The sequence below is a fragment of the Podarcis vaucheri genome (genome assembly GCF_965113315.1).
Source record: "Podarcis vaucheri genome assembly, chromosome: 16".
Taxonomy (NCBI): domain Eukaryota; kingdom Metazoa; phylum Chordata; class Lepidosauria; order Squamata; family Lacertidae; genus Podarcis; species Podarcis vaucheri.
This window is the reverse complement of record NC_138754.1, coordinates 2459144-2484827: the sequence shown is the minus strand read 5'-3', so window position 1 is coordinate 2484827 and position 25684 is coordinate 2459144. Positions and strand designations below refer to the sequence as shown.

Here is a 25684-nt window from a genome sequence, read left to right as displayed (position 1 = left end):
GGGAGACAAATTCCTTTCTAAGAACGTCTTGCGAGTCAGGGGCAGCCAACATGAGGCCCTCCAGATGGCGGTGGACTCCAACTCCCATCATGCACAGGGGTGATGAGAGGTGAAGTGCAATGACACCTGAAAGGCCCCCTGTCTGACGGCAAATTGGCCCTTATTGCATACTCAAATCAAATCAAATTTTATTAAACGGTCACAGACCAGATTAACTCGTACAGCTAGTCAGCGAAGAATAACACCGGGGGAAAAACAAAGGACAATTTCAATACAGATTAGGCCATAACAGCAATTTAAAATTAGACAACATACATAAAATTAAGTATTTGCCTTCGCCTGCATATTGACATTGGAAAGCTCTTGTTTCCTGAGCCTAATAGCGGCTACACAAAATTTGGCCACATTGATGGTAATTTCAGGAACCTTATCTTCTACCAAGGCTCTCATACGTTGGAGTTCTGGTTCATTTTTACGCTTTTGTAGAACTGGGGCAATAAAGGTCAGGCGTAGATCCTCGTAGTAACTACAGTGCAGCAATACATGCAGACTTGTTTCCACTTCCGATGAGCCACATGGGCAAACGCGTGACGCATATGGTTTGCCCTCATATCTGCCTAGCAACAGGGCAGAGGGCAGAACGTTAAATCTGGCCAGGGTAAAGGAGTGTCTGTACTTAGATATTTGTAAATCAGCCAGATAATTTGCGGGTGAGAACCCTCTTCCAAAGTCTCTAATTGTGGCATGTTTATCCATTTTGCCCATGTGACATTGCAGCTCTATGTCCCTAATGCATTGAAGCACTTGACTTATGGCATACTTAAATGGTAAAAAAACACTCATGCATTTCCACCACTGCTAGACTGCTATGGAAGAATCAGGCCCCACCAAACACCCTGGTGGGAGCTTAAATATATTTGATCTGCACAAGCTCTTAAGGTTTATTGGGAGGGATTGGGAGAAGCAGCACAGGTCCCCTTTATATCAGCAGTGGGGAAGCTTTGGTCCTACAGATGTTGCTGAACCACAACTTCCATCAGCCCCAGCAAATATAGGCAATAGCTAGGGATGGTGCCCCCCCCTGCCTTATTAGAAGGCCAATAGAAGAGTTCCCTTGGCTGCACCCCTCAAAAACTTAAGAGGAAGAAGCTTCGATATGAAATATCAGCTTACATGGAAGCTTTATAGGCACTTTTTGTTTGTATCAACAGGCTCAAAGGGAAGCTCTGAACATGTGTTCACCAGCTGAAGACCGGCCGAGGGTTTGTATGCGTGACGCTCAGCCCAGACACATAAAAAGTGCACAGTGCACAGCTGCTGTGATTTCTGGAAGCCATCAGTTCAGTTTGAGTATTCGTGGAACTAAAAGGGTAGGGCAGAGAATATGCCTCTTTGGGAAAACACGGCACTACACGAAAACACACACAGCATGTACGACCCAGCAATTTCCAGTAAAATGCTATTATGAAAGATGGGTGTGTTGACACTACAGATTTTTATGATTTGTATTGAGCCTTGATTTGTATGAAGACCGTTTGCTTTCTACCAGCTAAGATTATCTATCTCTGTGTGTGTGTGTGAGAGAGAGAGAGAGAGAGAGGGAGAGAATAGCAGGCAATGATCCTCTTCTTGTAGGGCGCCAACACCTCTGATGTAAAGGTAAGCATGGATTGCACTCAACCAAGTTTTACTCAGAGCAGGCCCACTGAAATTAATAGACCTGTGTTGGCCACATCCATTGAGTTCAATGGGCCTACCTTGGGTAGGGCTAATGGTGGGATACCACCCTACATGTCTGGACTCCAGAGAACACCTCTGCTTACTCCGGTTCAAAAATGGGACATATCTGGCCAGGTTTTCCCACCAATACCGCCTGCTAAGTGACCAGAACAGCACATGGGTACAAGTGGAGCTGATCAGCGGGGGTTTGAAGAAAGGCAAGGTCTGCTACGGAAGGCATAGTGAGAGGTTGCCCTGAGCTTGCTGGATAAGCTGTTTTACAGAAAATACTTTCCATGGTGCTATGAGTTAAGTTAGGCACACGCATCCCCCCCTCCCTGCAAATATATTACTCTGCTTATTATATAATATATATATATATATATATATTAACTTGCCCTTCATACAAAAAAAACCCCTATGCACCCTAGAAGTGGCAAGAGTCTGCTTAAGTAGCAATGACAACACTGTTTGGCGTAAATCGTTTTCTCCGGAAGAAACAGCCGCCTTGAATGTAGAAAAGATCCAGATTTCCCAGGAACCAGTTTCTAGGATTGTAGCATTTCCCCAAAAGGAAGGTTCTCAGGCAGGCTGGAAGGAGAAAGAACTTGCTCATGTGAAGACTACCTGGTGGAAACCCTCACACATAGGGTTCTCAATTGTAAACTATATGCTGATCTCTGCCAGCAATTTCTAGATCAACTCTGTATCCCCAAATGGAAACCAGAGTCGGAGGTCATACATTTTCTATTACTGGGGAATGATCAGGAGCTCACCAAGTTAGCGGCTAAATATCTCTATTTGGTTTTTGGTCGTCGAAATGCAGAGGTCTGATCTCCCTGGAGACCAAGAGATGTGACGATAGACTGCTCTGCCCCCTTTCTTTCAGCAAATGTTTTGTGCCACTGGGGAAGTGGTAATTCCGTACTGATTTGTTTTGGATGTTGTATGTGATGCCAATAAAAGGTTTGAGGATGATGATTTCCTCAAAAGGTAGAGAGGCAAGGTTCCTTCCTGAAAGAGGCGGTGTGTTTTCTGGACAAACTGAGGAGGGTTGGTGGCAGACAGGTGAACAAGAGAGGAAGTGGAAACCCATTGTTGATAGCAGGCGAGCTTAGCTTGGCAAAGGCTGGAAAACACTGCTTCAAAGTTCAATACTGCGTCGCGGAGAACGGTATATGAAAGAGCTGCCACGGTTCAGCTCTGAGAGCTCTGTTTAACAGGAACAGCCCTCGGGATACGTTGAGGAGATACTGGCCATGAAGACAGGACGCACTTTGCAGTCAAACGTGGGAAGAGGAAATGCACGCTTGCCAAAGTGCGCAGAGTTGGTTCAGGAGGGAGCCAAAACGCTTTTGCAGAGGTCGGTCCCCCCGGGCTCAAGTGCTTAAGGCTAGGCATTGGACTGGACCTGTTCAAGATGACCAGCTTCCGGGGGAAAAGACTGGACTTCCTCTGGCGGGCTATTTGGAAGAGGCTTGCTGCTGAATGGAGTCCTTTAACTGGAACTGGATGAAGAGAGCTAAAACAGAAACAGGAGGGGGGAAATAAAATAAAATGCTGTGCAAGTACCAACATGAAAAGATTGGCAGCATTTTTTTTTTTGAAATGGCTGAATTAGCAAAAATGACGGCAACAGTTAGAATGCAATCTAATCAAAATCTCAAACAGGAATGGAAATGTGTAGAAGAATACATGACCAAAAGATGCTCCAACAAGGATTTATTGATCTGTATAGACTGATTTCACAAAGTTAAGCTAAGCTAAGCTAAGCTAAGCAGATATATAAGACTGAATGTTTAATTATTAAGATACAAGAATACCACCTCAATAATAAAGTTACAAAATAATAACAAGGAAGTCACGCATGGGTGGAGGGAAGACACAGGGCAAGAAATAAGAAATGGATAAATGTTGGTACATAATGAAATGTGAAAATGTGAATTTACGAATATACTGTATATGTATTATTATGTAAAGATTTCATATATGTATTGCAACATTAATAATAAATAAATAAAAATAAAATAAAATAAAATGCTGTGTGAAAGCTTTGACGTAGCACCAATGACAGCAGCAAACGATAGCAAGAACCAAGCCATTACCTGTGGCCTCTGTGTGAACCGTCTGCCCATCGACACTCTGCACATGCCCAGTGACAAACACCTTCCGGCCCTCTATCCGGTCCAGCTTGCTCTCCACCAAGACTACGGAGCCCAGCGGGATAGGACTAATGGGGGAAGATGTTATTTTATCCCAAAATGGTTAACAACAATAAAAACACATAAAAAACCATTATATATCTATTAAAATTCAAATCCACAGCCAAAACAGACTGGGATTTTAAAAAACCTCTCAACTTTTAATCAATCAGTCATTTATTGTGTTTGACTAAATGCCATTACAGATCCAGATACAAAATGAGAAACTCCAATAAAACCTATTAAGGAAGATCCAGAAATAACCAACCATTTACAATAAATCCAATTAATGAGTCCTCTGCACAGTCTACAGCACTGTCTTTTATGCGACTAGCACAAATACTTTTAGCGGCTTTTGCAAATAAGTCTGTTTTATATGTGACAAGCGCAGTCAGATAATAGTCAACGTACAGTATTTTCAATCCAGGGTTCTGTCCCTGTAGCGGTGCCAACATCTGTTCAAACAAATCTCTAGGGTTTTGATGGAGCTGGCAATGGAGTATGTAATGGGGAAGGACTTTTACTTCACCTGCCCCACAAATACAGAAACTTAATGCCTTGGAAACTTTCCTGTATCTTCCATCTAAGACTGACGTGGGCATTGTTTGAAAGCGGAGAGCTGTAAAAGCAGTTCTCAGGAAGGCAAAGGTAAGTGTCTGCAAATACTGGGCTCTGGTGCGGTTAGATTTCAGCAAATGGTACCAATGGGGGAATTTTGAGATACAGATTAAAGATAAGTCTTGCCCGTTATCCTTCTTATAGATCCAATCCCTGAGCAGTCTTTTAACTCCAAAGAATACAAAAACGTCTGTTGTCAGGTTTTTTGAGGCTAGTATGTCTTGTACTAGCCTGGCCCAACCACTCTTCTTCCACTGTTTCTCCAGGCAGAGTCTAGGCAAACAGTCCTCTGGCATATAATATATAAAAGGATGTCACATAGAGGAGGGAGAAAGGTTGTTTTCTGCTGCTCCAGAGAAGCGGACACGGAGCAATGGATCCAAACTACAAGAAAGAAGATTCCACCTAAACATTAGGAAGAACTTCCTGACAGTAAGAGCTGTTTGACAGTGGAATTTGCTGCCAAGGAGTGTGGTGGAGTCTCCTTCTTTGGAGGTCTTTAAGCAGAGGCTTGACAACCATATGTCAGGAGTGCTCTGATGGTGTTTCCTGCTTGGCAGGGGGTTGGACTCGATGGCCCTTGTGGTCTCTTCCAACTCTAGGATTCTATGATTCTATGATATCCAGGACCCTTTTATAGTACGAAAGAGCATCCATCTCCATCCTAGCTTTTACAGACACCATGCCTGTCTCTGTCCTAAGGAAAGCAGATGGGGTATGTGGAGGTACTGCCAGTAGACACCCTAGGAACTTATTCTGGCAGACTTCCAGGTCTTTCGGGTTGTTATTATTTATTGAAATTATATACCAACCTATACCCAGAGGCCTCAGGGCAGTTCACAGAACAAAATCAAAATATAAAACCTCAAAATACATAATCAAAATAAAAGCAACAACCCAATAACCCCTCTCCCAAAAAAAACCCCACATTTTAAAAGGGCATAGGGTGTCAATGAAATCAACCAAAGGCCTGGTTAAAAAGGAATGTTTTTGCCTGGTGACGAAAGGTGTATAATGAAGGCGTCAGGTGAACTTCCCTGGGGAGAGCATCCCGCAGAAGGGGAGCCACTGCAAAGAAGGCCCCGTTCTTGTGTTGCCACCCTCTGGACCTCTCGGTTGTTGTGATTTATCCCCCAGATCTCAATACCATACTGCTTTTGAGCTACTGCTTCCCCTTGTTAGACTTTTAGGGCTGGAATTACCAGCCTGCCACCTTCAGAATAGAAAAACTTCAGAATAGCATAGGCTGACTTCTGTACTGTTGCTAGTATGTTTTGTAGCGGAGTCAACTTTAAACCAGACAGACCCTTGGAGAAATTTAAATAAGAACCTAGGAGAGTATGTGTTCTATTCAAATGTCCTGAATTCTTATTACAGTGGTGCCCCGCAAGACGAATGCCTCGCAAGACGGAAAACCCGCTAGACGAAAGAGTTTTCCGTTTTGGAGGTGCTTCGCAAAACGAATCTCCTATGGGCTTGCTTCGCAAGACGACAATGTCTTGCGAGTTCCTGCTGTTTTTTTCCCCTTCCCCCCCTTTTTCTAAGCCGCTAAGCCGCTTATCAGCTGTTCCGATCAGCAGATAAGCCGCTAAAAGCAGCTAATAGGGCTAAGCCGCTTATCAGCTGATCTGATCAGCAGATAAGCCGCTAAAAGCCTCTAAAAGCCGCTAATAGCGCTAATCCGCTAATCCTTCAATGGGCTTGCTTCGCAAGACAAAAAAACCGCTAGACAAAGAGAATCACAGAACGGATTCTTTTCGTCTTGCGAGGCACCACTGTACTGAATGGCTAAATTGTTTTTATAGGCAACAACTGCGGCAAGAGTATTATTAGCCCAGAAATGGAAACAAGAAGAAATTCCGACGAAAGAAGAATGGCAGACGAAATTAATGGACTATGCAGAATTGGACAAAATGACAGGAAGGATTCGAAACCTGCGGGACCAGAGATTCACAGAAGATTGGAAGAAGTATACGAACTATTTGTAGAGCAACTGTAATCAACAAATTACGCTAGTAGGATTACAAGAAATTTTGTAAGGAGAAATATAAGAAGTGTTACAAAGTATAAAAAGATAGAGATATTGGTTATGAGTTTGGAATGTAATAGGGAAAATAAGAAATGCATACTGAGAGATTAGATTGGAAAATTTTCAGACAGGATTGATGGAAGTCAAAAATTTGAATAAGATGTAAAAGTATGTTTAATTACTGTTGGAAATGACATGTTAAAAATACTAATAAAAATTTATATTAAAAAAAAAGAATTCTTATTACTGAATGGACTCTTGCTTTGCCAAATGTGTTGAAAGATTTGCAGAGTGCTTAAAATCAAACCCATGACCTATGCCGATCATGCGCCAATTTCCTAAGTTCTTAGTTTTACAAAGGCAGGTTTGCTCACCTCTTGTAGTTTATGGTGAGGTTTGCGGTCAACACCCTGCCAGCAACGAAGATGGCACATGTGCCAAGGACGCTGTCCAGGATGGTGGCGATGCAGCCGCCGTGTACAAACCTGTAAAAACCAAAAGTTAATTTAAAAAATAAAAACCACACAAACTTTGTGGAAACAAAGAAGATGATGTGCAAAGATGACTTCCATGGCTATGGAGGCAGGAGAGCATGGATTCAGGGAGACACGAGGTCCCAAAGCAGGAGTGGATACCAGGTACTCCTGGACTGCCTGTTTAAAGAGGCACTACATTTGCCCACTGTTACAGGAGAAACGATATTGCCATTATCGTTGGAATAATTATTACTGAATTTTTAACCCACCCTTAAGCAACAGGTCCCAGAACATGGTTGCAACAATGCAAGATTCAAGATTCAAACCATTTAAAACAGATCACAAGAATAGGAAGGTGAGCAATATAAATAAAAGTTTTAATATATAATTTCTAATTGCGATGTATTTGTATACAGCAAAGAGAAGTTTAGAGTAATTAGGTATATTTGATTTAGCTAACCATGTAACAGGTTTATGTTAGGAAACAAATATGGATGCTGAATTTGATGTTTGTAAATTTTCTTTTTTTGTTTGTTTTGGAAATAAAAAAATAAAAAAGGAATAGGGTGGTGGTCCCTGAAAACACAAGTCTCAGGTGTCAAAGGCCAGGTTTGAGAGGTGGGTCTTCAGAATTTGCCAAAAGCAGTGTAATGAGGGTTCCAGCTGCACCTCCGTGGCGAGGAAGTTCCACAACTTAGGAAGGCCCTCTCCTTGAACATCTGCAGGCTCAAATTACTGTATTTTTCACTCTATAGGACACACTTTTTCCCCTCCAAAAATTAAGGGGAAATGTGTGTGCATCCTATGGAGCGAATGCAGGCTCCTTGGCTTCAGCGAAAGCAACGTGAAGCCTCCAAAGCACAGAGGGAGCGCTCCCTCCGCGCTCCGGAGGCTACGCGTTGCTTTCGCTGAAGCCTGGAGAGCGAGAGGGGTCGGTGCGCACGGACCCCTCTCGCTCCCCATGCTTCAGGGATAGACTCTCCTGGCTTCAGTGAAAGGAACCTGAAGCCTCCGGAGCGCAGCGGGACCTCGCACTGCGCTCCAAAGGCTTTGGGTTCCTTTTGCTGAAGCCGGGAGAGCAAGACTCTGCTGGCTTCAGCAGAGAGGGAGAGCTGCGCAGCACCCCTTCAGCGAAGAAGGAGAAATGGAGCCCCTTCCGTTTCTCCTGCCACTTCGCTGAAGGGGCGCTGAGCAGAGAGGGGGAGAAATTTTTTTTCCTTGTTCTCCCCCTCTAAAACAAGGTGTGTCCTATAGAGCGAAAAATGCGGTAATTCCACTGGAACCTGCTTTTACCCACATCCCTTGGAAAAGTGAGGCGTATACATGTGCAATTTCTCTACTGGGAGCGCTGATCCAGGGAAGGGCACAGAAAAATGGCCAGGTGGATGGTGCCCACCAAACTCACTCAAACACCTCCAAGGGCCCATGGTTTAGAAAACGGTTCACGGTTCTGGTTCAGTCCTTACCCTGGAGGCCCCTCGAGATAGGGACCAAGCTGGAACATGGACACCATCCTTTTCTCCGATGGGTTGAGAAACATCGCGTATTCGAAGCCCACGCCTTCCTCGTCGAGGTTCCTGAGGAAGAGACGGCTGGCTCTGTCCTTTAGCTCGTTCCCTTGCCTCATCCTTACTGTGGGAGCAGCATCAAGTCGTGAATGAGCATGGTCTTATTATGGACGCACCTGCATGTAGTAACAGCACCGCTGAACCAGAGGGGTCCATGGATAATCTAACAGTCACTTCTGGAGGAGCGAGAGGGCTGGCATGTGGGGCAGGGAAAGAACACCTAGGCAGGGCCGGATTGAGGTTGGATGAGGCCCTCAGCTCCTGAAGGCAATGGGGCCCTTTATACGTCCAGCTGTCCTATGTCAACAACAAATGGTCGCTGTTTTTTGTGTTGAATGTACGCTATATGGTAATTTATGGACCTAATAGGTATCTAAGGGACGCAGGTGGCACTGTGGGTTAAACCACAGAGACTAGGACTTGCCGATCAGAAGGTCGGCGGTTCGAATCCCCACGACGGGGTGAGCTCCCTTTGCTCAGTCCAGCTCCTGCCAACCTAGCAGTTCAAAAGCACGTCAAAGTGCAAGCAGATAAATAGGTACCGCTCCGGCGGGAAGGTAAATGGCGTTTCTGTGCGCTGCTCTGGTTCGCCAGAAGCGGCTTAGTCCTGCTGGCCACATGACCCAAAAGCTGTACGCCGGCTCCCTCAGTCAATAAAGCGAGATGAGCACTGCAACCCCAGAGTCGTCCACGACTGGACCTAATGGTCAGGGATCCCTTTACCTGGTATCTAAAGCCATTTGGACATAACAAAATATGTATTTCATCAAAGTAATTGTTGAACCGAACTACAATTAAGAAGAAGTGTAGTAATAGTGAAATAATTATTAAGCTCTAACTCAAAATGATTCAAAAGGGACGCGAGTGGCGCTGTGGGTAAAACCTCAGCGCCTAGGGCTTGCCGATCGCATGGTCGGCGGCTCGAATCCCCGCGGTGGGGTGAGCTCCCGTCTTTCGGTCCCAGCTCCTGCCCACCTAGCAGTTCGAAAGCACCCCTAAGTGCAAGCAGATAAATAGGTATCACTTTATAGCGGGAAGGTAAACGGCGTTTCCGTGTGCTGCGCTGGTGCTGGTTCGCCACAGCAGCTTCGTCACGCTGGCCATGTGACCCGAAAGTGTCTTCGGACAGCGCTGGCTCCCGGCCTCTTAAGTGAGATGAGCGCACAACCCTAGAGTCGGACACGACTGGCCCGTACGGGCAGGGTACCTTTACCTTTACCTAATCATTGGGGGCCCATTACTTACATCATAGGATCCTAGGGCCTGCAAGACAGATCTATTCTGCCTGGCCTTCAATTTGAATTAGCCTGATCCTCTATCCCCTTTTCCCTTTCCTCTACCATGAAGAAACCCTTTCTGGGACCCCACATTTAAATTCTTCCCTGGTTACTTGCTGGCCCTAGAAGGACCAACTTAGCCAGTTAGCCCTGGTGATCATTTGATGTCTACTGACTGGGGTCCCTCCCCCAAAATGATTCCTGAATTTTTGAATTTTATTGATATTGATGCTGCATTTTATGTTGTATTTTATGTTGTTTTAAAGTTACAGATTCCGCTAACCCAGAAATAGTACCTTGGATTAAGAACTTTGCTTCAGGATGAGAACAGAAATCATGCTCTGGCGGCGTGGCAGCAGCAGGAGGCCCTATTAGCTAAAGTGGTGCTTCAGGTTAAGAACAGACCTCCGGAATGAATGAAGTACTTAACCCGAGGTACCACTGTACTTAAATGGCTTCTTGGAAACGGAAGGTCTTCAGTGGGCGCCTGTATAATCGTATTTAAGAGGAGGGTGATCCCAAGGGAAAGGAGATACTAGAAGCCCAAATCTGACATTGGGCAGAACAGAACGAGAACAATTGGAGTTGGAATCAAAGAACATGCAGAGAACTACCAGTTTGCCATCCCTGATATTCCAGATGAAACAGGGGCTGGTGGCAAAGGTTTTAGCAAGGAGAGAGAGAAAGGAATGAAAAAGAGGTCCTTGCCTGGAACGTGATCTGCAACATTCCTATAAGAAGGCAGCCTTTTCCACGTTCCGTCTTTCGCCATCGCCATGAATCTGTTGAACTGATTCACCATCTCTGGAGTCCAGCTGGCGTTGGGGATGGAATAGTCCTTTGCATGCTCAGACTCATGGAATAGTGCCTGTAAAGAAAGGGAATGTATGTAGGCCAGGGAAGTGAAGGTGCGTAGAAAAGAGGGGATAAGGATCCAGGTTATAGCACAGCAAACACATCACCTGTGACTTACTGCATTTTCCACCAGTGACTCACACAGCTTTCTTCCCATCCTGCTCTGCTCTCCCACCCTTCAAAGCTCCTAGGTATAGGCCCAGCTCCAGTTTTTGCCCCTGACACTATCACCAGCTGCTGAATGCATTCAGTCTAGGGGTAGGGAACCAATTTCAGCTTGAGGGATGCATTCAAACTCTTTGAATCTTCCAGGGCCCAGGTTCTGGGGGGGCGGGGCGTGGGCAGAGGCCAAAAGGGGGGGGGGGTCACATAAGCATGAGAAAGCAACACCACCACCAAAACATTTATCAAAGTTTTTCCCATGAATTCCTGTTCAATCCTCCTTTGAATTCATACACACACACACACACACACACACGAATGTATATATATGAATGTACATACACCTCATGAGTCTAACCCTAGGAAAGTCATGGAAAGTAGGGGGGCAGATGGAAATGATTTGACAGCTGATTTAATTTCATTTTTAATTTGTCTACCACCTTTCTGTATTACTATTCACAAGGCGGTTTACAGCAACAAAGTATACAACGAAGAACACACACCTAAAACATAACTTTAAATTGGAGTAACTTAAATCAAATAAAGTAACATTACATAATTGGAATATAATAGTACACAGTAAAATCATGATGTTCCATCAGGGGTCAGCAATCCTTTTCAGCAGGGGGCTGGTCCACTGTCCCTCAGACCTTGTGGGGGGCCGGACTATTTTTTTTGGGGGGGGGGGCGGGAATGAACAAATTCTTATGCCCCACAAATAACCCAGAGATGCATTTTAAATAAAAGGACACATTCTACTCATGTAAAAACACGCTGATTCCTGGACCGTCTGCAGGCGGGATTTAGAAGGCGATTGGGCCGGATCCGGCCTCCAGACCTTAGTTTGTCTACCCAGGTGTTACATGATTGCTGTATGGGTGGGGTAGACCTGGGTGTGAATCACTACCAAAAGCTGGAGGCTGCTTTCTGCTTTCTGACGCAATGGGCAGACAGCTAAGATGACACTCTGCCCCAGCTGGCTCCGAGCCAGTTTCAGTGGTAATTATTTATTTCATAAAAATTATACTCCACTTGATTGTAAAAAAATACCTCAAAGATAAAACAAGAAAATCAAGAAAAAAATAACAGCCATACTCTAAAAAGACGCAAAAATTAAAATACTAAAACAGATTTAAATTGCCTCAACGTGATAAGCATTTGGATAGACCGGGGTTTCTCAAACTTTGGTCTCCAGCTGTAGCTGGACTACAGCTCCCATCATCCCTAGCTAGCAGGACCAGCAGCCAGGGATGATGGGAATAGTAGCCCCAAAACAGCTGGAGACCCAAGTTTGGGAAACCCTGGTCTAAACAATAATGTTTTTAGCTGTGGGTTAAACCACAGAGCCTAGGACTTGCCCATCAGAAGGTCTGTGGTTCAAATTCCCACGACGGGGTGAGCTCCCATTGCTTGGTCCCTGCTCCTGCCAACCTAGCAGTTCGAAAGCACGTCAAAGTGCAAGTAGATAAATAGGTACCACTCCGGCGGGAAGGTAAATGGCATTTCCATACACTGCTCTGGTTCGCCAGAAGCGGCTTAGTCATGCTGGCCACATGACCTGGAAGCTGTACGCCGGCTCCCTCGGCCAGTAAAGCGAGATGAGCTCCGCAACCCCAGAGTCAGCCACGACTGGACCTAATGGTCAGGGGTCCCTTTACCTTTAAATTACTCTTATAGTCACATCCATGCGCAATAACATGACATGGGCTTCACACTCGATACAGCACCCATCTTGCACAAGAGCGCAATCTCTTTATTTACAACAGGGGTGGGGAATCTTTGGCTCTACAGATGTTGCTGAATTCCTGCCAGCCCCATTTAACACTCCCAAAAGTCAGGGAACATGAAAGCTACGAAAGAACAGGCAAAACTTCAGCTCCCTTAATTAACTTCTGTTTTCTGTGAAACTGGTCTCGCTGGTGCTCAAAACTGATACCGTGTCTGAAGACACACCATACGTTCAAAGCACCTGACTTGCCCCAAAGAACGCAGGAAACTGCAGTTTGTTGATGGGGCAGGAAATGGTAATTCTGTGATGGGCAAATTACAGTCCCTAATATGTTGTCAAGGGAAGATGCGAGCTTTAAGAGGAGGTTGTGTACACAGCCCTGAGCTGTTGAAATCTGCACTTAGCGAGTCCGAGCACCTATCCTGCTACCACCACAGTGCTATTAGCACAGTCAGGTTGTGTGACAAGAGCATAAAGGGTGGTATGTTTGTGACAGATAAAAAGTGCTCCTCCTCAGAACCAGAGAAAGATGTTAGGTGACATTGCAGGGTAGGGGAGTAGTATCAATAAAATCATAAAAATCAGATTTAAAAGAAAACCAATAAAAACAACTGGGCAGCAGTCTCTGTGCCCAAAAGCACAGGCAAAAGGTCAAGCTTTAAGCCACAGATAGGTAGCCGTGTTGGTCTGCCATAGTCAAAATAAAAAAAATTCCTTCCAGTAGCACCTTAAAGACCAACTAAGTTAGTTCTTGGTATGAGCTTTCGTGTGCATGTGTGTATCTGAAGAAGTGTGCATGCACACGAAAGCTCATACCAAGAACTAACTTAGTTGGTCTTTAAGGTGCTACTGGAAGGAAGCTTTAAGCCGTCATCGAAATAATCCCAAATTTGACCTCATTTGGTGGATCTCGTTTAGATGATGGCTTGAAACATCACTGTCCCAGAACCACAAAGAACGTCCACCTCATGTACGCTGTGACTGCAGAGGGTTGGACTGAATGACCCTTGGGTTCCCTTCCGAATCTACAGCTCTATGATCCTATACTCACTGCGGCTTTCCACAACGGCATCTGGGAAGAAGGCAAGACTCCTCGAGACGCTGCTTCTGGTCCTGGGGGACCACATCTGGGGCCCCCCCAGCGAGCCAGCCCCTTAGCCAGCCGGGCGAAGCTCCTCAGCATGACCGACTTGTACGTGTCTCAGGGATAAGCTCCAGTCGCTCTTCTTGCTGATCAAAATGCGGCCGGAAGGGACAACACCTGCAAAGGGAGATTGGCCCAGTCACAGTTTGGCAAGAGAAATGCAACCTCGCAGGTTCTCCCGGCCTCCGGCCTCTGGAGGGATGCTGGCTTCTGAGTAGGGAGAGAGAGCAGAGGACTTGGCAGTCTCACCCTCATAATAATAATAATAATAATAATAATAATAATAATAATTTTTTATTTATACCCCACCCTTCCCGGTTTAAAAACCAGGCTCAGGGCAGCCAACAGCAAATATAAAACATTGATCAAAATGCGACTTAAGAACAGCACAAAACACAACATAAAATGCAGCATCAATATCAATAAAATTCAAAAATTCAGGGGTCGTTTTGGGAAAAACAAAAGAAAACAAAACCAGTCAGTAGACATCAAATGATCACCAAGTTGGTCCTACTAGGGCCAGCAAGGAGACCAGGGAAGAATTTAAATGTGGGGTCCCAGAAAGGGTTTCTTCATAGAAGAGGAAAGGGAAAAGGGAATAGAGGATCAGGCTAATTCAAATTGAAATTAAGAGTTTGCCCTGTCCTCTTTGGAAGCCATCCAAGTGGGTGGCCATCACTGTCTGCAGTGGGAGCAGATTCCAACTTTAACTACATGCCATGAGACGAAGTCCTTCTTTCTGCCCACCCTGGAACTTAGTCAGCTTCGTTGGGTGGCAAAGCATTGCAAGCAAGGAGCAAAAACTTGCTCATAGTTACATTCCCCACTAACACAGGTCCCCACCCGGCAATTTTTACTAACTGCCAGGAAATAAATGAGAAGCTTGCCTCATCCTGAGTCGGACCATTTATGCATCTGGGTCAGCGCTGCCTACACTATCTGGCAGCTGCTCCTCCAGGTTTGAGAGCGGCAGGGCCTCTCCCAGCCCTTCCTGGAGGATCTGCCAGGGACTAAGCCATGGGCCTTTCTGGCTGCTCTGCCACCACGGAGCCCCTCCTGGAGGATTTTTGAAAGGACTTAAGATCCCAGTCCTCATGGCACTGCTTTTAATAAGATCGGTTTAGGAACCTTAATACAAATAAGTCACAAACGTCATCACAGCAGGCGCCATTTGATGCTTCAATTAAATCCATAGAAAGGTAAAGGTAAAGGGACCCCTGACCATTAGGTCCAGTCGCGGACGGCTCTGGGGTTGCGGCGCTCATCTTGCTTTACAGGCCAAGGGAGCCGATGTTTGTCCTCAGACAGTTTTTGCGGGTCATGTGGCCAGCATGACTAAGCCGCTTCTGGTGAACCAGAGCAGCGCAAGGAAACGCCGTTTACCTTCCCGCTGGAGTGGTACCTATTTATCTACTTGCACTTGATGTGCTTTCAGACTGCTAGGTTGGCAGGAGCAGGGACCGAGCAACGGGAGCTCACTCTGTCGCAGGGAATGGAACCGCCAAACTTCTGATCGGCAAGCCTAAGAGGCTCAGTGGTTAAGACCACAGCACCACCAGCGTCCCTTAATTAAATCCATATATCACCATAAAAACATATATAACATATAATTCCAAAAAAGCTCAGGAGAGTTTTATGTATGCTACAGTTGCTGCCAGAATTCTAATCGTAAAAGGTTGGAAGGGAGAGGATACTCCATACAAATCAGACTGGCAAAATAAATTAAGAGAGTACGCTGAACTAGTGAGACTATTAGCAAGGTTACGAGACGTTACAGATGTAAAAATATATCAATCCGTTGGCAGGTTTTGACTGAACCTCTGTGTGCAAATAGGATCATCTTACAAGATTTAAAGCAAGTTAAATAACACGGAGGGGAAAAAGTGAGATAAGTGTGCAGTAAAGGAATTCAATTCGGGAACATAATGGGAAGATGGGAGGTCATGTTATACTTAATTCCAAAATGATGTACAAACCAAGTATCGCTTAAGGATGCTTATCTTTATTTTGTCTTTAACATTTATTGATTATTTCTGTTATGCAGTTTGCAACCAATAAAGCATTCATAAAACCAACGAAAATAAAATTAAAATAAAAAATAAAACATGTAAGTTCATAAAACCAAAGAAAACTAAATAATAAAATAAAACATATAAGTTCATAAAACCAAAGGGGGGAAAAAATATAAGTTCATAAAAGCAAAGAAAAAAAAATAACTAACAAAATAATAAAATAAAATAAATAATAAATAAAATAATTAATAATTAAAAAATAAAAAATAAAACAAAACATAAAACCAAAGGGGGGGGGGAATATAAGTTCATAAAAGCAAATAAAATAAAATAAAAAATAAAACATATAATTTGGTAAACATTAAGTCATGAATATTCATTTCCCCTCCTCTGACTTTTGACCCATATCCCCCCCCCCAAAAAAAGAAATAAATAAAATTACCTCTTCCCTCCTCCTCCGCTCTCACCTTCTTCTGCCTCAGTCAATATCAGGAGCCGGCATCTGACTTCCGTTAACGTCACTTCCGCCCGTCCCCCCCTCCCGAGGGTGGGCGGAGAGGAAGCCTGGCTCTGCTTCTGCGCATGCGCCCATTCACTCCTCTCGCTCTTTCTCCGCGCGAGAGGAATCCAAGCCGAGGCCGCTGCGAGGCGGCGTCACGCTTTGCGGCGCTGCGCATGCGCGAGAAGCTCGCGCGATTCCCGCTCGGCCGCCCGTCGCTATGACAACGTGGAGAGAGGCGCCCGGGAGAGAGAGAGAAAGCTATAGGTTGGATGTCTATTGGCGACTGACGCTACGCGCAATCCTTCATTGGCTCTGCGTCCTGTCAATCAACTTGCAAAAGCCAATAAGGCGCCTCCCATCTTTCCCTCCGAGGCTTCGAAATGAGCGGTTGCTCCGCTTTGCCCGCCCTTCCATCTGATACCTGGTGCTGATTGGAGCGCCGGATCATATGTCTTTTATGCTAATTTCTGAGACATTCTTAGTTTTCATTGGGCGGAGGAGGGAGACCCGGATGATCAAAGGTTCTGGAAACCAAGCCTGATGAGGAACGGTTGAAGCGCCTGGGGGTGTTTAACCTGGAGAAGAGGAGACTGAGAGGAGATAGGAGAGGCACCTTCAGATAGAATAATAATAATAAGTAATAATAAGTATTATTATTAATAATAATAATAAATGCCTTTGAGAATATATTATTATTATTAATAATAATAATAATAATAAAAAATAAATAAATAAGAATTCTATTATTTATATTCCTGTTGTCTTTGCCAACAAAGGTCCATATAGTTCAAGCTCTGGTTTTCCCAGTCATGATGTATGGAAGTGAGAGCTGAACCATAAAGAAGGCTGATCGCCAAAGAATGGATGCTTTTGAATTCTGGTGCTGGAGGAGACTCTTGAGAGTCCCATGGACTGCAAGAAGATCCAACCTCTCCATTCTGAAGGATATCAGCCCTGAGTGCTCACTGGAAGGACAGATCCTGAAGCTGAGGCTCCAAGACTTTGGCCACCTCATGAGAAGAGAAGACTCCCTGGAAAAGACCCTGATGTTGGGAAAGACGGAGGGCACAAGGAGAACGGGATGATGGAGGACGAGATGGTGGGACAGTGTTCTCGAAGCTACCAGCATGAGTTGGTCAAACTGCGGGAGGCAGTGGAAGACAGGAGGGCCTGGCGTGCTCTGGCCCAGGGGGTCACGAAGAGTCGGACACGACTAAACGACTAAACAACAACAACAATTATTTATAATTTATACCCTACCCACCCTGGGCGGAAATAATAAAAGAAGATGGAGCAAGCTTGTTTTCTCCTGCTCCCGGGGGTAGGACTCGAACTCAAGGCTTCAAGTTACACTGGAGATTCCGACTGAACATCAGGAAAATCTTTCTGACAGTCAGAGCTCTTTGACAGTGGAACAGTCTCCCTCTCCGTCCTTGGAGGTTTTTAAGCAAGAGTTGTTATTTTTTAATTATATATATATATATATTAATTTAAGATACAACAAGATTAATATAACTATCATCATATCCTGGGCAGAGTTTTTAGTGGCCGTCTGCCATGAATGCTTTAGCTGAGACTCCTGCATTGCAGAGGGTTGGACTAGATGGCCTTTGGGGTCCCCTCCCACTCTATACTTCTAGGACATCTACGGATTGGGTTCTGCCCTAGAAGAAGTTCTCTTCTTGCTGTGTTTTGTTGCTTTGCTGGCATGCAAACCGCATTGTGCACAGCAATATAGAAAGGGGGTATACAAATTCAAAAGTGGAAGGAAATGGAAATTAAATTGGGCTGCTCCTCTTTTAAAGCCGTCCATGCTGGGTTGCCATCCCTGTCTCTTGTGGGAGGGAGTTCCACAGCTGAACTATGTGCTGCGTGACCAAGTCCTTTCTTTTGCCTGCCCTGAATCCTCTGCTTTTTCAGACGCAAGGGGGAGCAATTGGGCTAAACTGGCCTGTTCTGCTAACTCCAGACAGCCTAACAATGGTGCTTTTGCCAACTCTGATCCTGACGTTTTATTTTCAGGGTGGATGGCAAGAAAACTCTGTCTCTGCTAAGCAACAGGAACGTGATCAAATACTGTACTGGCGGGTGGGGGAAAGAACAACAACAACAAAAAAAAACTAGAACACTGTGTAACAGTAAATATATTTTTATATTCTTAATGCTTCATTTGGCAACTTATCCTGCCTGCAGCCCTGGCATTAAATCCACACTGCGTCCCTCAGAAACCCCGTCTGGCTATAGTGCTTCAGGGATTGCAGCGGGAGTTATGCAGTGTTAGAAACTGAGATATGAAATCTAGGAGCTATAGGGCATCTTAAACCGAGGTTATGGGTGCAACAACAGAATGTGTATGAACACTTTTTAAATAACAAGAATACAAAGCTGAAAATGAATGAACTGCAGCTAAAATTTCACATTCATTTTTCACATGGTCTAGTCCTTCCCCTGCACCCCCCCCCCTAATATTCTTAGGAGGGTCTCATCTCCAGTCTTCAGAGAGTAGCTGGAAGTAGGCAGGCAGAAAAAGGGTCCTCCTTTCCTTCCATTCTACCGTTTTGAATTGAAATCTTTGGGGCAGTACTGCACCCAGAGCTCAGAAACTGCGCTAATGAAATTCCCTGTTGTCAAATGTGCCTAGAACAACGGGAGTTTCGAACACGGGAGACATGATGGAATACAGTCGTACATTGGAAGTCAAATGGAATCCGTTCCGGAAGTCTGTTCGACTTCCAAAACGTTCGGAAACCAAAGCACAGTTTCCAATTGGCTGCAGTAGTCCAAGCGGGAGATAACCAGAGCATGCACCACTCTGGCCAGACAGTCCGCGGACAGGGAGGGTCTCAGCCTGCATACCAGATGGAGCTGGTAAACAGCTGCCCTGGACACAGAATTGACCCGCGCCTCCATGACAGCTGTGAGTCCAAAATGACTCCCAGGTGTGTATTTTAGGTAAGGCCCCTGTTCGGTAGTCAGGCTGGCGCACTGCTCACCAACAAACCGAATCTCTCCAGTGGGTGCGCCTGATTGAGTTACGCTGTAAGGCGAGGCTGGTTCCCAATCCACGAGAGACCTCCCCTTTCCTTCTAGAAAATGCTGACCATCAACTCAGATCCTCTTGGGGGGCCGCTTGGGGGAAATAATGTATCCTGGGTAGAGAAGAGAACTGGGGGAGTTGAGCGCATGTGGAATGTGCATGTTAAAGAATTTCTGGCCTGACTTCCACCTTAGACTGGAATTCAGCTCACATGCCTGGGAGTGTCCACTTCAGTCTGGCCTCGGTCCATGAGGTGTGCTGATAATGCTAAAGGCTGCATCTGCTCCACCTCTCATTCCAAGGATTGCTCCGGAGGCTTCATCCTCCCACTGCACCACTGCGCATTGTCAGAGACTTTTTGCCACCTTCCCATGAGCCTTTTTTCAGACTGTTCTGGGCAAATTTCTTGGGGGGTCACTTGCCGGCAGCGGGCAAGGCACAAGGGACAAGTGGGTGGGGCACCGGGTGCAAATTTCACCCTTGATTTTGATTTGATTACCTCTTATTTAATATTTGCACTCCACTTTTGCAGCAACGGCGTTGTGAGCTTGAAGTGGCTCACAGTGATAACAGCATCGCTGCTATATGATAAAATTGTAGGACTGTCGTCACGCTGCCAAAAGGCAGCTACGACAACTCCAGCGCAACAGCAGGAGCTTGTGCCTGAGCTTGCTTTCCCCTCCTCCCTCCTGTTCCTCTTTCCTTGTGTGCCATGCCTTCTCAGAATGAAAGCTTGAGGGCAGGGGCTGTTTTTGAATAAATGGTGGGGTAAAAAGGTAAAGGGAACCCTGACCATTAGGCCCAGTTGTGGCCGACTCTGGGGTTGCGGCGCTCATTCGCTTTACTGGCCGAGGGAGGCGGTGTACAGCTTCTGGGTCATGTGGCCAGCAGGACTAAGCCGCTTCTGGCGAACCAGAGCAGCGCATGGAAACACTGTTTATCTTCCCGCCGGAGTGGTACCTATTTATCTACTTGCACTTTGACGTGCTTTCAAACTGCTAGGTTGGCAGGAGCAGGGACTGAGCAATGGGAGCTCACTCCGTCGCGGGGATTTGAATCACTGACCCTCTGATCGGCAAGTCCTAGGCTCTGTGGTGCCCCCCGCGTCCCTAATGTTGGGGTACTAATGCCATAAACAAATGGTTACGAGGGATGGAGCTGAGCAATGGCTGTGTGTAGAGGGTGGGAGAGACATGTCCCTTTCCTTCCTCAGTCCTCCCACTCGCCCTTTGTGGAGTTCCTGGTCGCCTGTGGCGATCAGATGAGTCGTTAATGGCAACCCTGCTCTAGCTAGTGCGCCCTGAAACCCTCCCAGGTCTTGCTGTCCATCATTTGATGCAAAGTCTGAGTCATCAATGTCCTCTCCTCCATTCCCTCAGCTCTCTCTTCCCCACTACAAGGCTGGTTGTACAGTGACTGTTTCATTCCCCTTACGAGCCTCTGCGGTTTGCTGTTCGGCAAGAATGAGTCAGGGGCTTATGTACAGGAAGGGCGTCTCTTTCCCCTCAATTTTTTCTCTCCAAACAAGTAACTTGATTACGGATCCTGTTCTGAGAGAAAACGGCTCTCTCCCCCTTGGCTGACTGCCGGAATTGGATAGTGCAAAGCCCCCGCAATGAGATGTTTTTTAAAAATATATTTTATGAAAATTCTAGCTGAGTCCTTGCTACTGCTTTTTGGTCACCTGTTCTCTGGGTGAGTTCACACAGCCGACACTGAAAACACATGGAATCCCACATCCCTGCCCCCATGCGATCCTGGGAACTGTAGCTTTCTCTCATTTGTAGATAAGGAGGAACATGGCCACGAGCTGGTGCGCACCTTGCAGCCCTAAGTCTTATTTTCCAAGCTGTGGTTGCGTTGCTTGCTTAAAGAACCATGTGTGGAGTTGGAAGGCAAGGGTCGTCTCCATAATAAAATAAGAATAAAAATGATTTACAAAAAGAAAAGTTATCTATTGCCTCGTCTCTGGAGAGGCCCATATACCCAGAATTCCGCAGGCGAGGCAAACCCACTTCCTGTGCAACTGTGAGCTAAGCAGTTGTGAGCAAACGAGCGAAAACAAGAAACCCCACACAACAACTGCTGTTGGTGGTGCTGTGGCAGGAATTCATCCCCATCACCCTGGCAACGTCAAATATTTTTGGCAAAACACACACCCGGGACAGGAACCGTGGTGGGTGACTCACAGCCGCCGTAGTGTGGAGTTTGTGTGTTTGTGGTTAAAGTCTGATAGTGATAGTGAGCAGGAGGCAGGGAGCTGTTTCTCATTCAACAGAGAAGCTCGCTTGTGCCAGACCTACGAAGGGCAGACTGATTTTCGTCTTCCGTGGAGAAGATCCCAGTTAACACGGGAAATCTGAAGACGACGGGCTGAACTTGCGGCTGCTCAGATTGTTAAACCCCTCTGGGGCATTGTTCAGAGACCCCCCTGTTCCCCTCGCAGAGCTACAATTCCCAGAGGGGTCTGAGAATCAATCCCAGGGTACTCTGGGAATTGAAGCTATGCGGGGGCTGCAGTTCAGAACTGCCTAACAACAACTCTGAAACTACAGTCCCCCCCCCTCCATCCTTCATTTCTGGGGTTGGACTAAAGGTAAAGGGTAAAGAACCACTGACAGTTAAGTCCAGTTGCTGATGACTCTGGGGTTCCGGCGCTCATCTCGCTTTACTGGCCGAGGGAGCCGGCGTACAGCTTCCGGGTCATGTGGCCAGCAGGACTAAGCCGCTTCTGGCGAACCAGAGCAGCGCACGGAAACGCTGTTTACCTTCCCGCCGGAGCGGTACCTATTTATCTACTTGCACTGGTGTGCTTTTGAACTGCTAGGTTGGCAGGAGCTGGGACTGAGCAACAGGCTCTCACCCTGTCGCAGGGATTCGAACCGCCGTCCTTCTGATCGGCAAGTCCTAGGCTCTGTGGTTTAACCCACAGTGCCACCCGCATCCCTTCAAACAAAGTGACCCTCCAGCAAATCCTGCATCTGAGCAGAGTAATAATACTGGAACATCTGCTGGCCTTGCAAAACTGCATCCACACTCAATGACAATTCCTCCTTTCTCTTTGCCCAGCTGTGAATTCTTAGCATCCCATCTGCGCCAGTGGAATTCATTCCAGGGGGCTATTTCTGGACTGCTCCACCTCAACAAACCATGCACTGTCCTGCCTCAGTCATGCCTCCGGTATTTCTGTATCCCAGCCCAACCCCGGGGGGGGGGTGTCATCCTGCTAGCCTCTCAATTGGGGTGTGCCATAGCTGTCAAGTGTCCCTTATTTGGTGGGACAGTCCCTTATCCCAGCGCCATGTCCCGCTGCTGTCCCTTATTGATGATGTCTCTATAATAAGTTGCTGAAGGTAATGGGGCCCTTTCTATGTCCAGCTGTCCTTTGTCAACAACAAATTGTTGCTGTTTTTTAGTGTTGAATATATGCTATATGGTAATTTATGGACCTAATAGGTATCTAGAGCCATTTGCGCGCAACAAAATATGTATTTTATCAAAGTAATTGTTGATCCCTTGTTTTGGCTGCTGATCCATTATTTTCGAAGCTGCTGGTCCCTTATTTTCAACTCTGTAAGTTGACAGCTATGGGGTGTGTGTGTGTGTGTGGACACACCAAGCAATCTTGAAGGTGTCCGAGTACAAATGCCACAAAACGTCCGTTCTGCACTGGGAAGAAAAAACAGATCATTTGGTGTGGAGGCACCTACCCCTTGGAACTCCCTGCCCATTGAAATTAGGCAGTGGCTGTTCTCTTCTCGGTGCCTGCCGATGAAGCAAGCCTAGCTGTAAAAATCGGACGTGCCTTTCAATGTATGTGTTTTTATAAAGCGTATTTCAGGGTGCTTTACCCATCAATATGTCTTCCCAAGGAACTCTGGGAGTTGTAGCTCTGTGAAGGGACACCCATAACAAACTACAGCTCCCAGAATTCTTTGCGGGGAGGCAATGACTGTTCGAAGCAGTATGGTACTGCTTTAAATATATAGGGAGGATGAGGACTTAAAATGTTTAAATGGAGATGGATGCACTGATGGTCATTGTTATCAGTAAAGTTGACAGGTGTTTTCTTTCTCCTTCCCTTATTTTTAAATCGCTCTTAAAACATAAAGCGATCCCTGATGAAGATGAGCTTGGGTGTGGAAGTTGAGAGGTTGGGAGTGTTTTTGTTTTTCATATTTTGCCTCGGTTCCAGGAGCTTCCTTGATAAAATTCCTCTGAGCTGATTGTTTTGCGCTCGCTCGTGACACACATTCCTATGCCGAATGAACGAGGGGGATCTGGAAACGGTCTGTTTCCTGGAGATGAAAAGCTCTTCGGGATTGTGCAGCGTTCGGGGCCGTAATTACGCCAAGCCGCCTTGGCGACACATTAATCCGCAGAGGATTCCACCTTTGCCAGCTCTGGTAATGCCATCGCAGACTAAAAGCGAGAGAGGGGGTGATGCCCGTCAACAGTTGAGACAAAACGAAATCAATGGGTTGCCATGTGGATGGGGATTGAGAGGCCAACCCAACCAACAGCACCGTGGAAAACAGGCCTTGGCCGCCATCTTCCCAAATAGTACTGCCAGACTGAGGTGCCACACAACACGGTTAAACTATGGAACTCACTGCCACTGGAGTGGGGAGGTATACCATTTTTAAACAGCCACGGCTTCCCCCAGGAAGATTTATGGGAACTGTAGTTTGCTAAGGATTATGAGTTGTTAGGAGACCCCTATTCCCCTCATGGAACTGCAATTACCAGAGTCCCCTGAGAAATTGTTAATGCACGCTGGGAATTGTAGCTCTGGGACTCCCAGACTGAGAGGAGGATAGGGACTAGAAACTTTCGGCACCCTTAACAAATAAAAGCTCCCATCATGCTTTGGGGGAAGCCATGATTGTTCAGAGTGGTACTGCCCATTTAGGATGGCATGAAGGATGCATCTACAACATACATTTAAAGCACATCAACTACCCACAAGCATTCTGGGAACTGTCATTTGCCCCTCGCCAAGCTACAACTCCCAGCACCCTCAACAAAAGACAGTTCTCAGCATCCTTTGGGGAAAGCTATGAGCTTTAAACACACGGCTGAGAACGTCCCAAGTCCCCTCACCGTTTTGGGTGGGAGAAATCCACATCAGCTTTGTGGAGTAGTTCAACCCTAGGCTATTGCATATTCAGGCCAGTTCACAGGGCACATAAGACAGGAAGTGGTCCGTGTTGACAGATGTTAGAAAAACTATACCTGGCGAGGGACCGTGCCCAACTTGGGTGCTTTGAAGCATTTCTTTTCCTTTCCATCAGCAGCTTCCTACCATATATTTAAAGGTAAAGGTAAAGGTCCAGTCGTGGCCGACTCTGGGGTTGCGGTGCTCATCTCGCTTTCTTGGCCGAGGGAGCCGGTGTACAGCTTCCGGGTCATGTGGCCAGCATGACTAAGCCGCTTCTGGCGAATCAGAGCAGCACACGGAAACGCTGTTTACCTTCCTGCCAGAGTAGTACCTATTTATCTACTTGCACTTTGACGTGCTTCCAAACTGCTAGGTGGGCAGGAGCAGGGACCGAGCAACGGGAGCTCACCCCGTGGCAGGGATTCGAACTGCCAACCTTCTGATCAGCAAGCCCTAGGCTCTGTGGTTTAACCCAGAGTGCCACCCGCGTCCCTCTTACCATATATTTACCCTGGATCAAAACAACCATTTGCTTGTTCTCATGAGGTACCCCTGACCGTTAGGTCCAGTCACGGACAACTCTGGGGTTGCAGTGCTCATCTCGCTCTATAGGCCGAGGGAGCCGGCGTTTGTCCGCACAGTTTTTCTGGGTCATGTGGCCAGCACGACTAAGCCGCTTCTGGCGAACCAGAGCAGCGCACAGAAACGCCGTTTACCTTCCCGCCGGAGCGGTACCTATTTATCTACTGCACTTTTGGGTGTGCTTTTGAACTGCTAGGTTGGCAGGAGTTGGGGCAGAGCAATGGGAGCTTACCCCGTCGCCGAGTTTCAAACAGCCAACCTTCTGATCGGCAAGCCCAAGAGGCTCAGTGGTTTAGACCAGTGTTCCCCAACCTTGGGTCTCCAGCTGTTTTCGGACTGCAGTTCCCATCATCCCTGACCACTGGTCTTGTTAGCAAGGGATGATGGGAGTTGTAGTCCAAAAACAGCTGGAGACCCAAGGTTGGGGAACACTGGTTTGGACCACAGCGCCACCCCTGTCCCTAATGACCATACTAGCACTGCTCAATCTCTGGGGCATTCATGAAAAAGCTGTAGCTCCGTGATGGAACCTCTGCTTTGCACGAAGATGATCTCAGATTCAATCCTTGGAATCTGCTTGCAAGGCTGGGAAAGATCCCGTCTGAGAACATG

The 25684-nt window shown here is 46.4% G+C and overlaps 1 protein-coding gene across 2 annotated transcripts; it reads right to left on the bottom strand.

The window, feature by feature from the left end:
- Positions 1-1079: 1079 nt before the first annotated feature.
- LOC309520591 (acyl-coenzyme A thioesterase THEM4-like) lies at positions 1080-16327 on the bottom strand. Of its 2 annotated transcripts, none has more exons than XM_082202558.1 (7): positions 16233-16327; positions 13686-13895; positions 10597-10756; positions 8510-8675; positions 6942-7052; positions 3825-3949; positions 1080-3241 (listed from the first exon to the last, which is right to left on the bottom strand). In XM_082202558.1, the coding sequence occupies exons 2-7, from the start codon at positions 13815-13817 to the stop codon at positions 3183-3185; spliced, it is 753 nt and encodes a 250-aa protein (XP_082058684.1). In that variant the 5' UTR covers positions 13818-13895; positions 16233-16327; the 3' UTR covers positions 1080-3182. The 2 variants fall into 2 exon arrangements, with proteins under 2 accessions (XP_082058684.1, XP_082058685.1); XM_082202559.1 differs by having other exon boundaries at positions 16258-16310.
- Positions 16328-25684: the final 9357 nt, after the last annotated feature.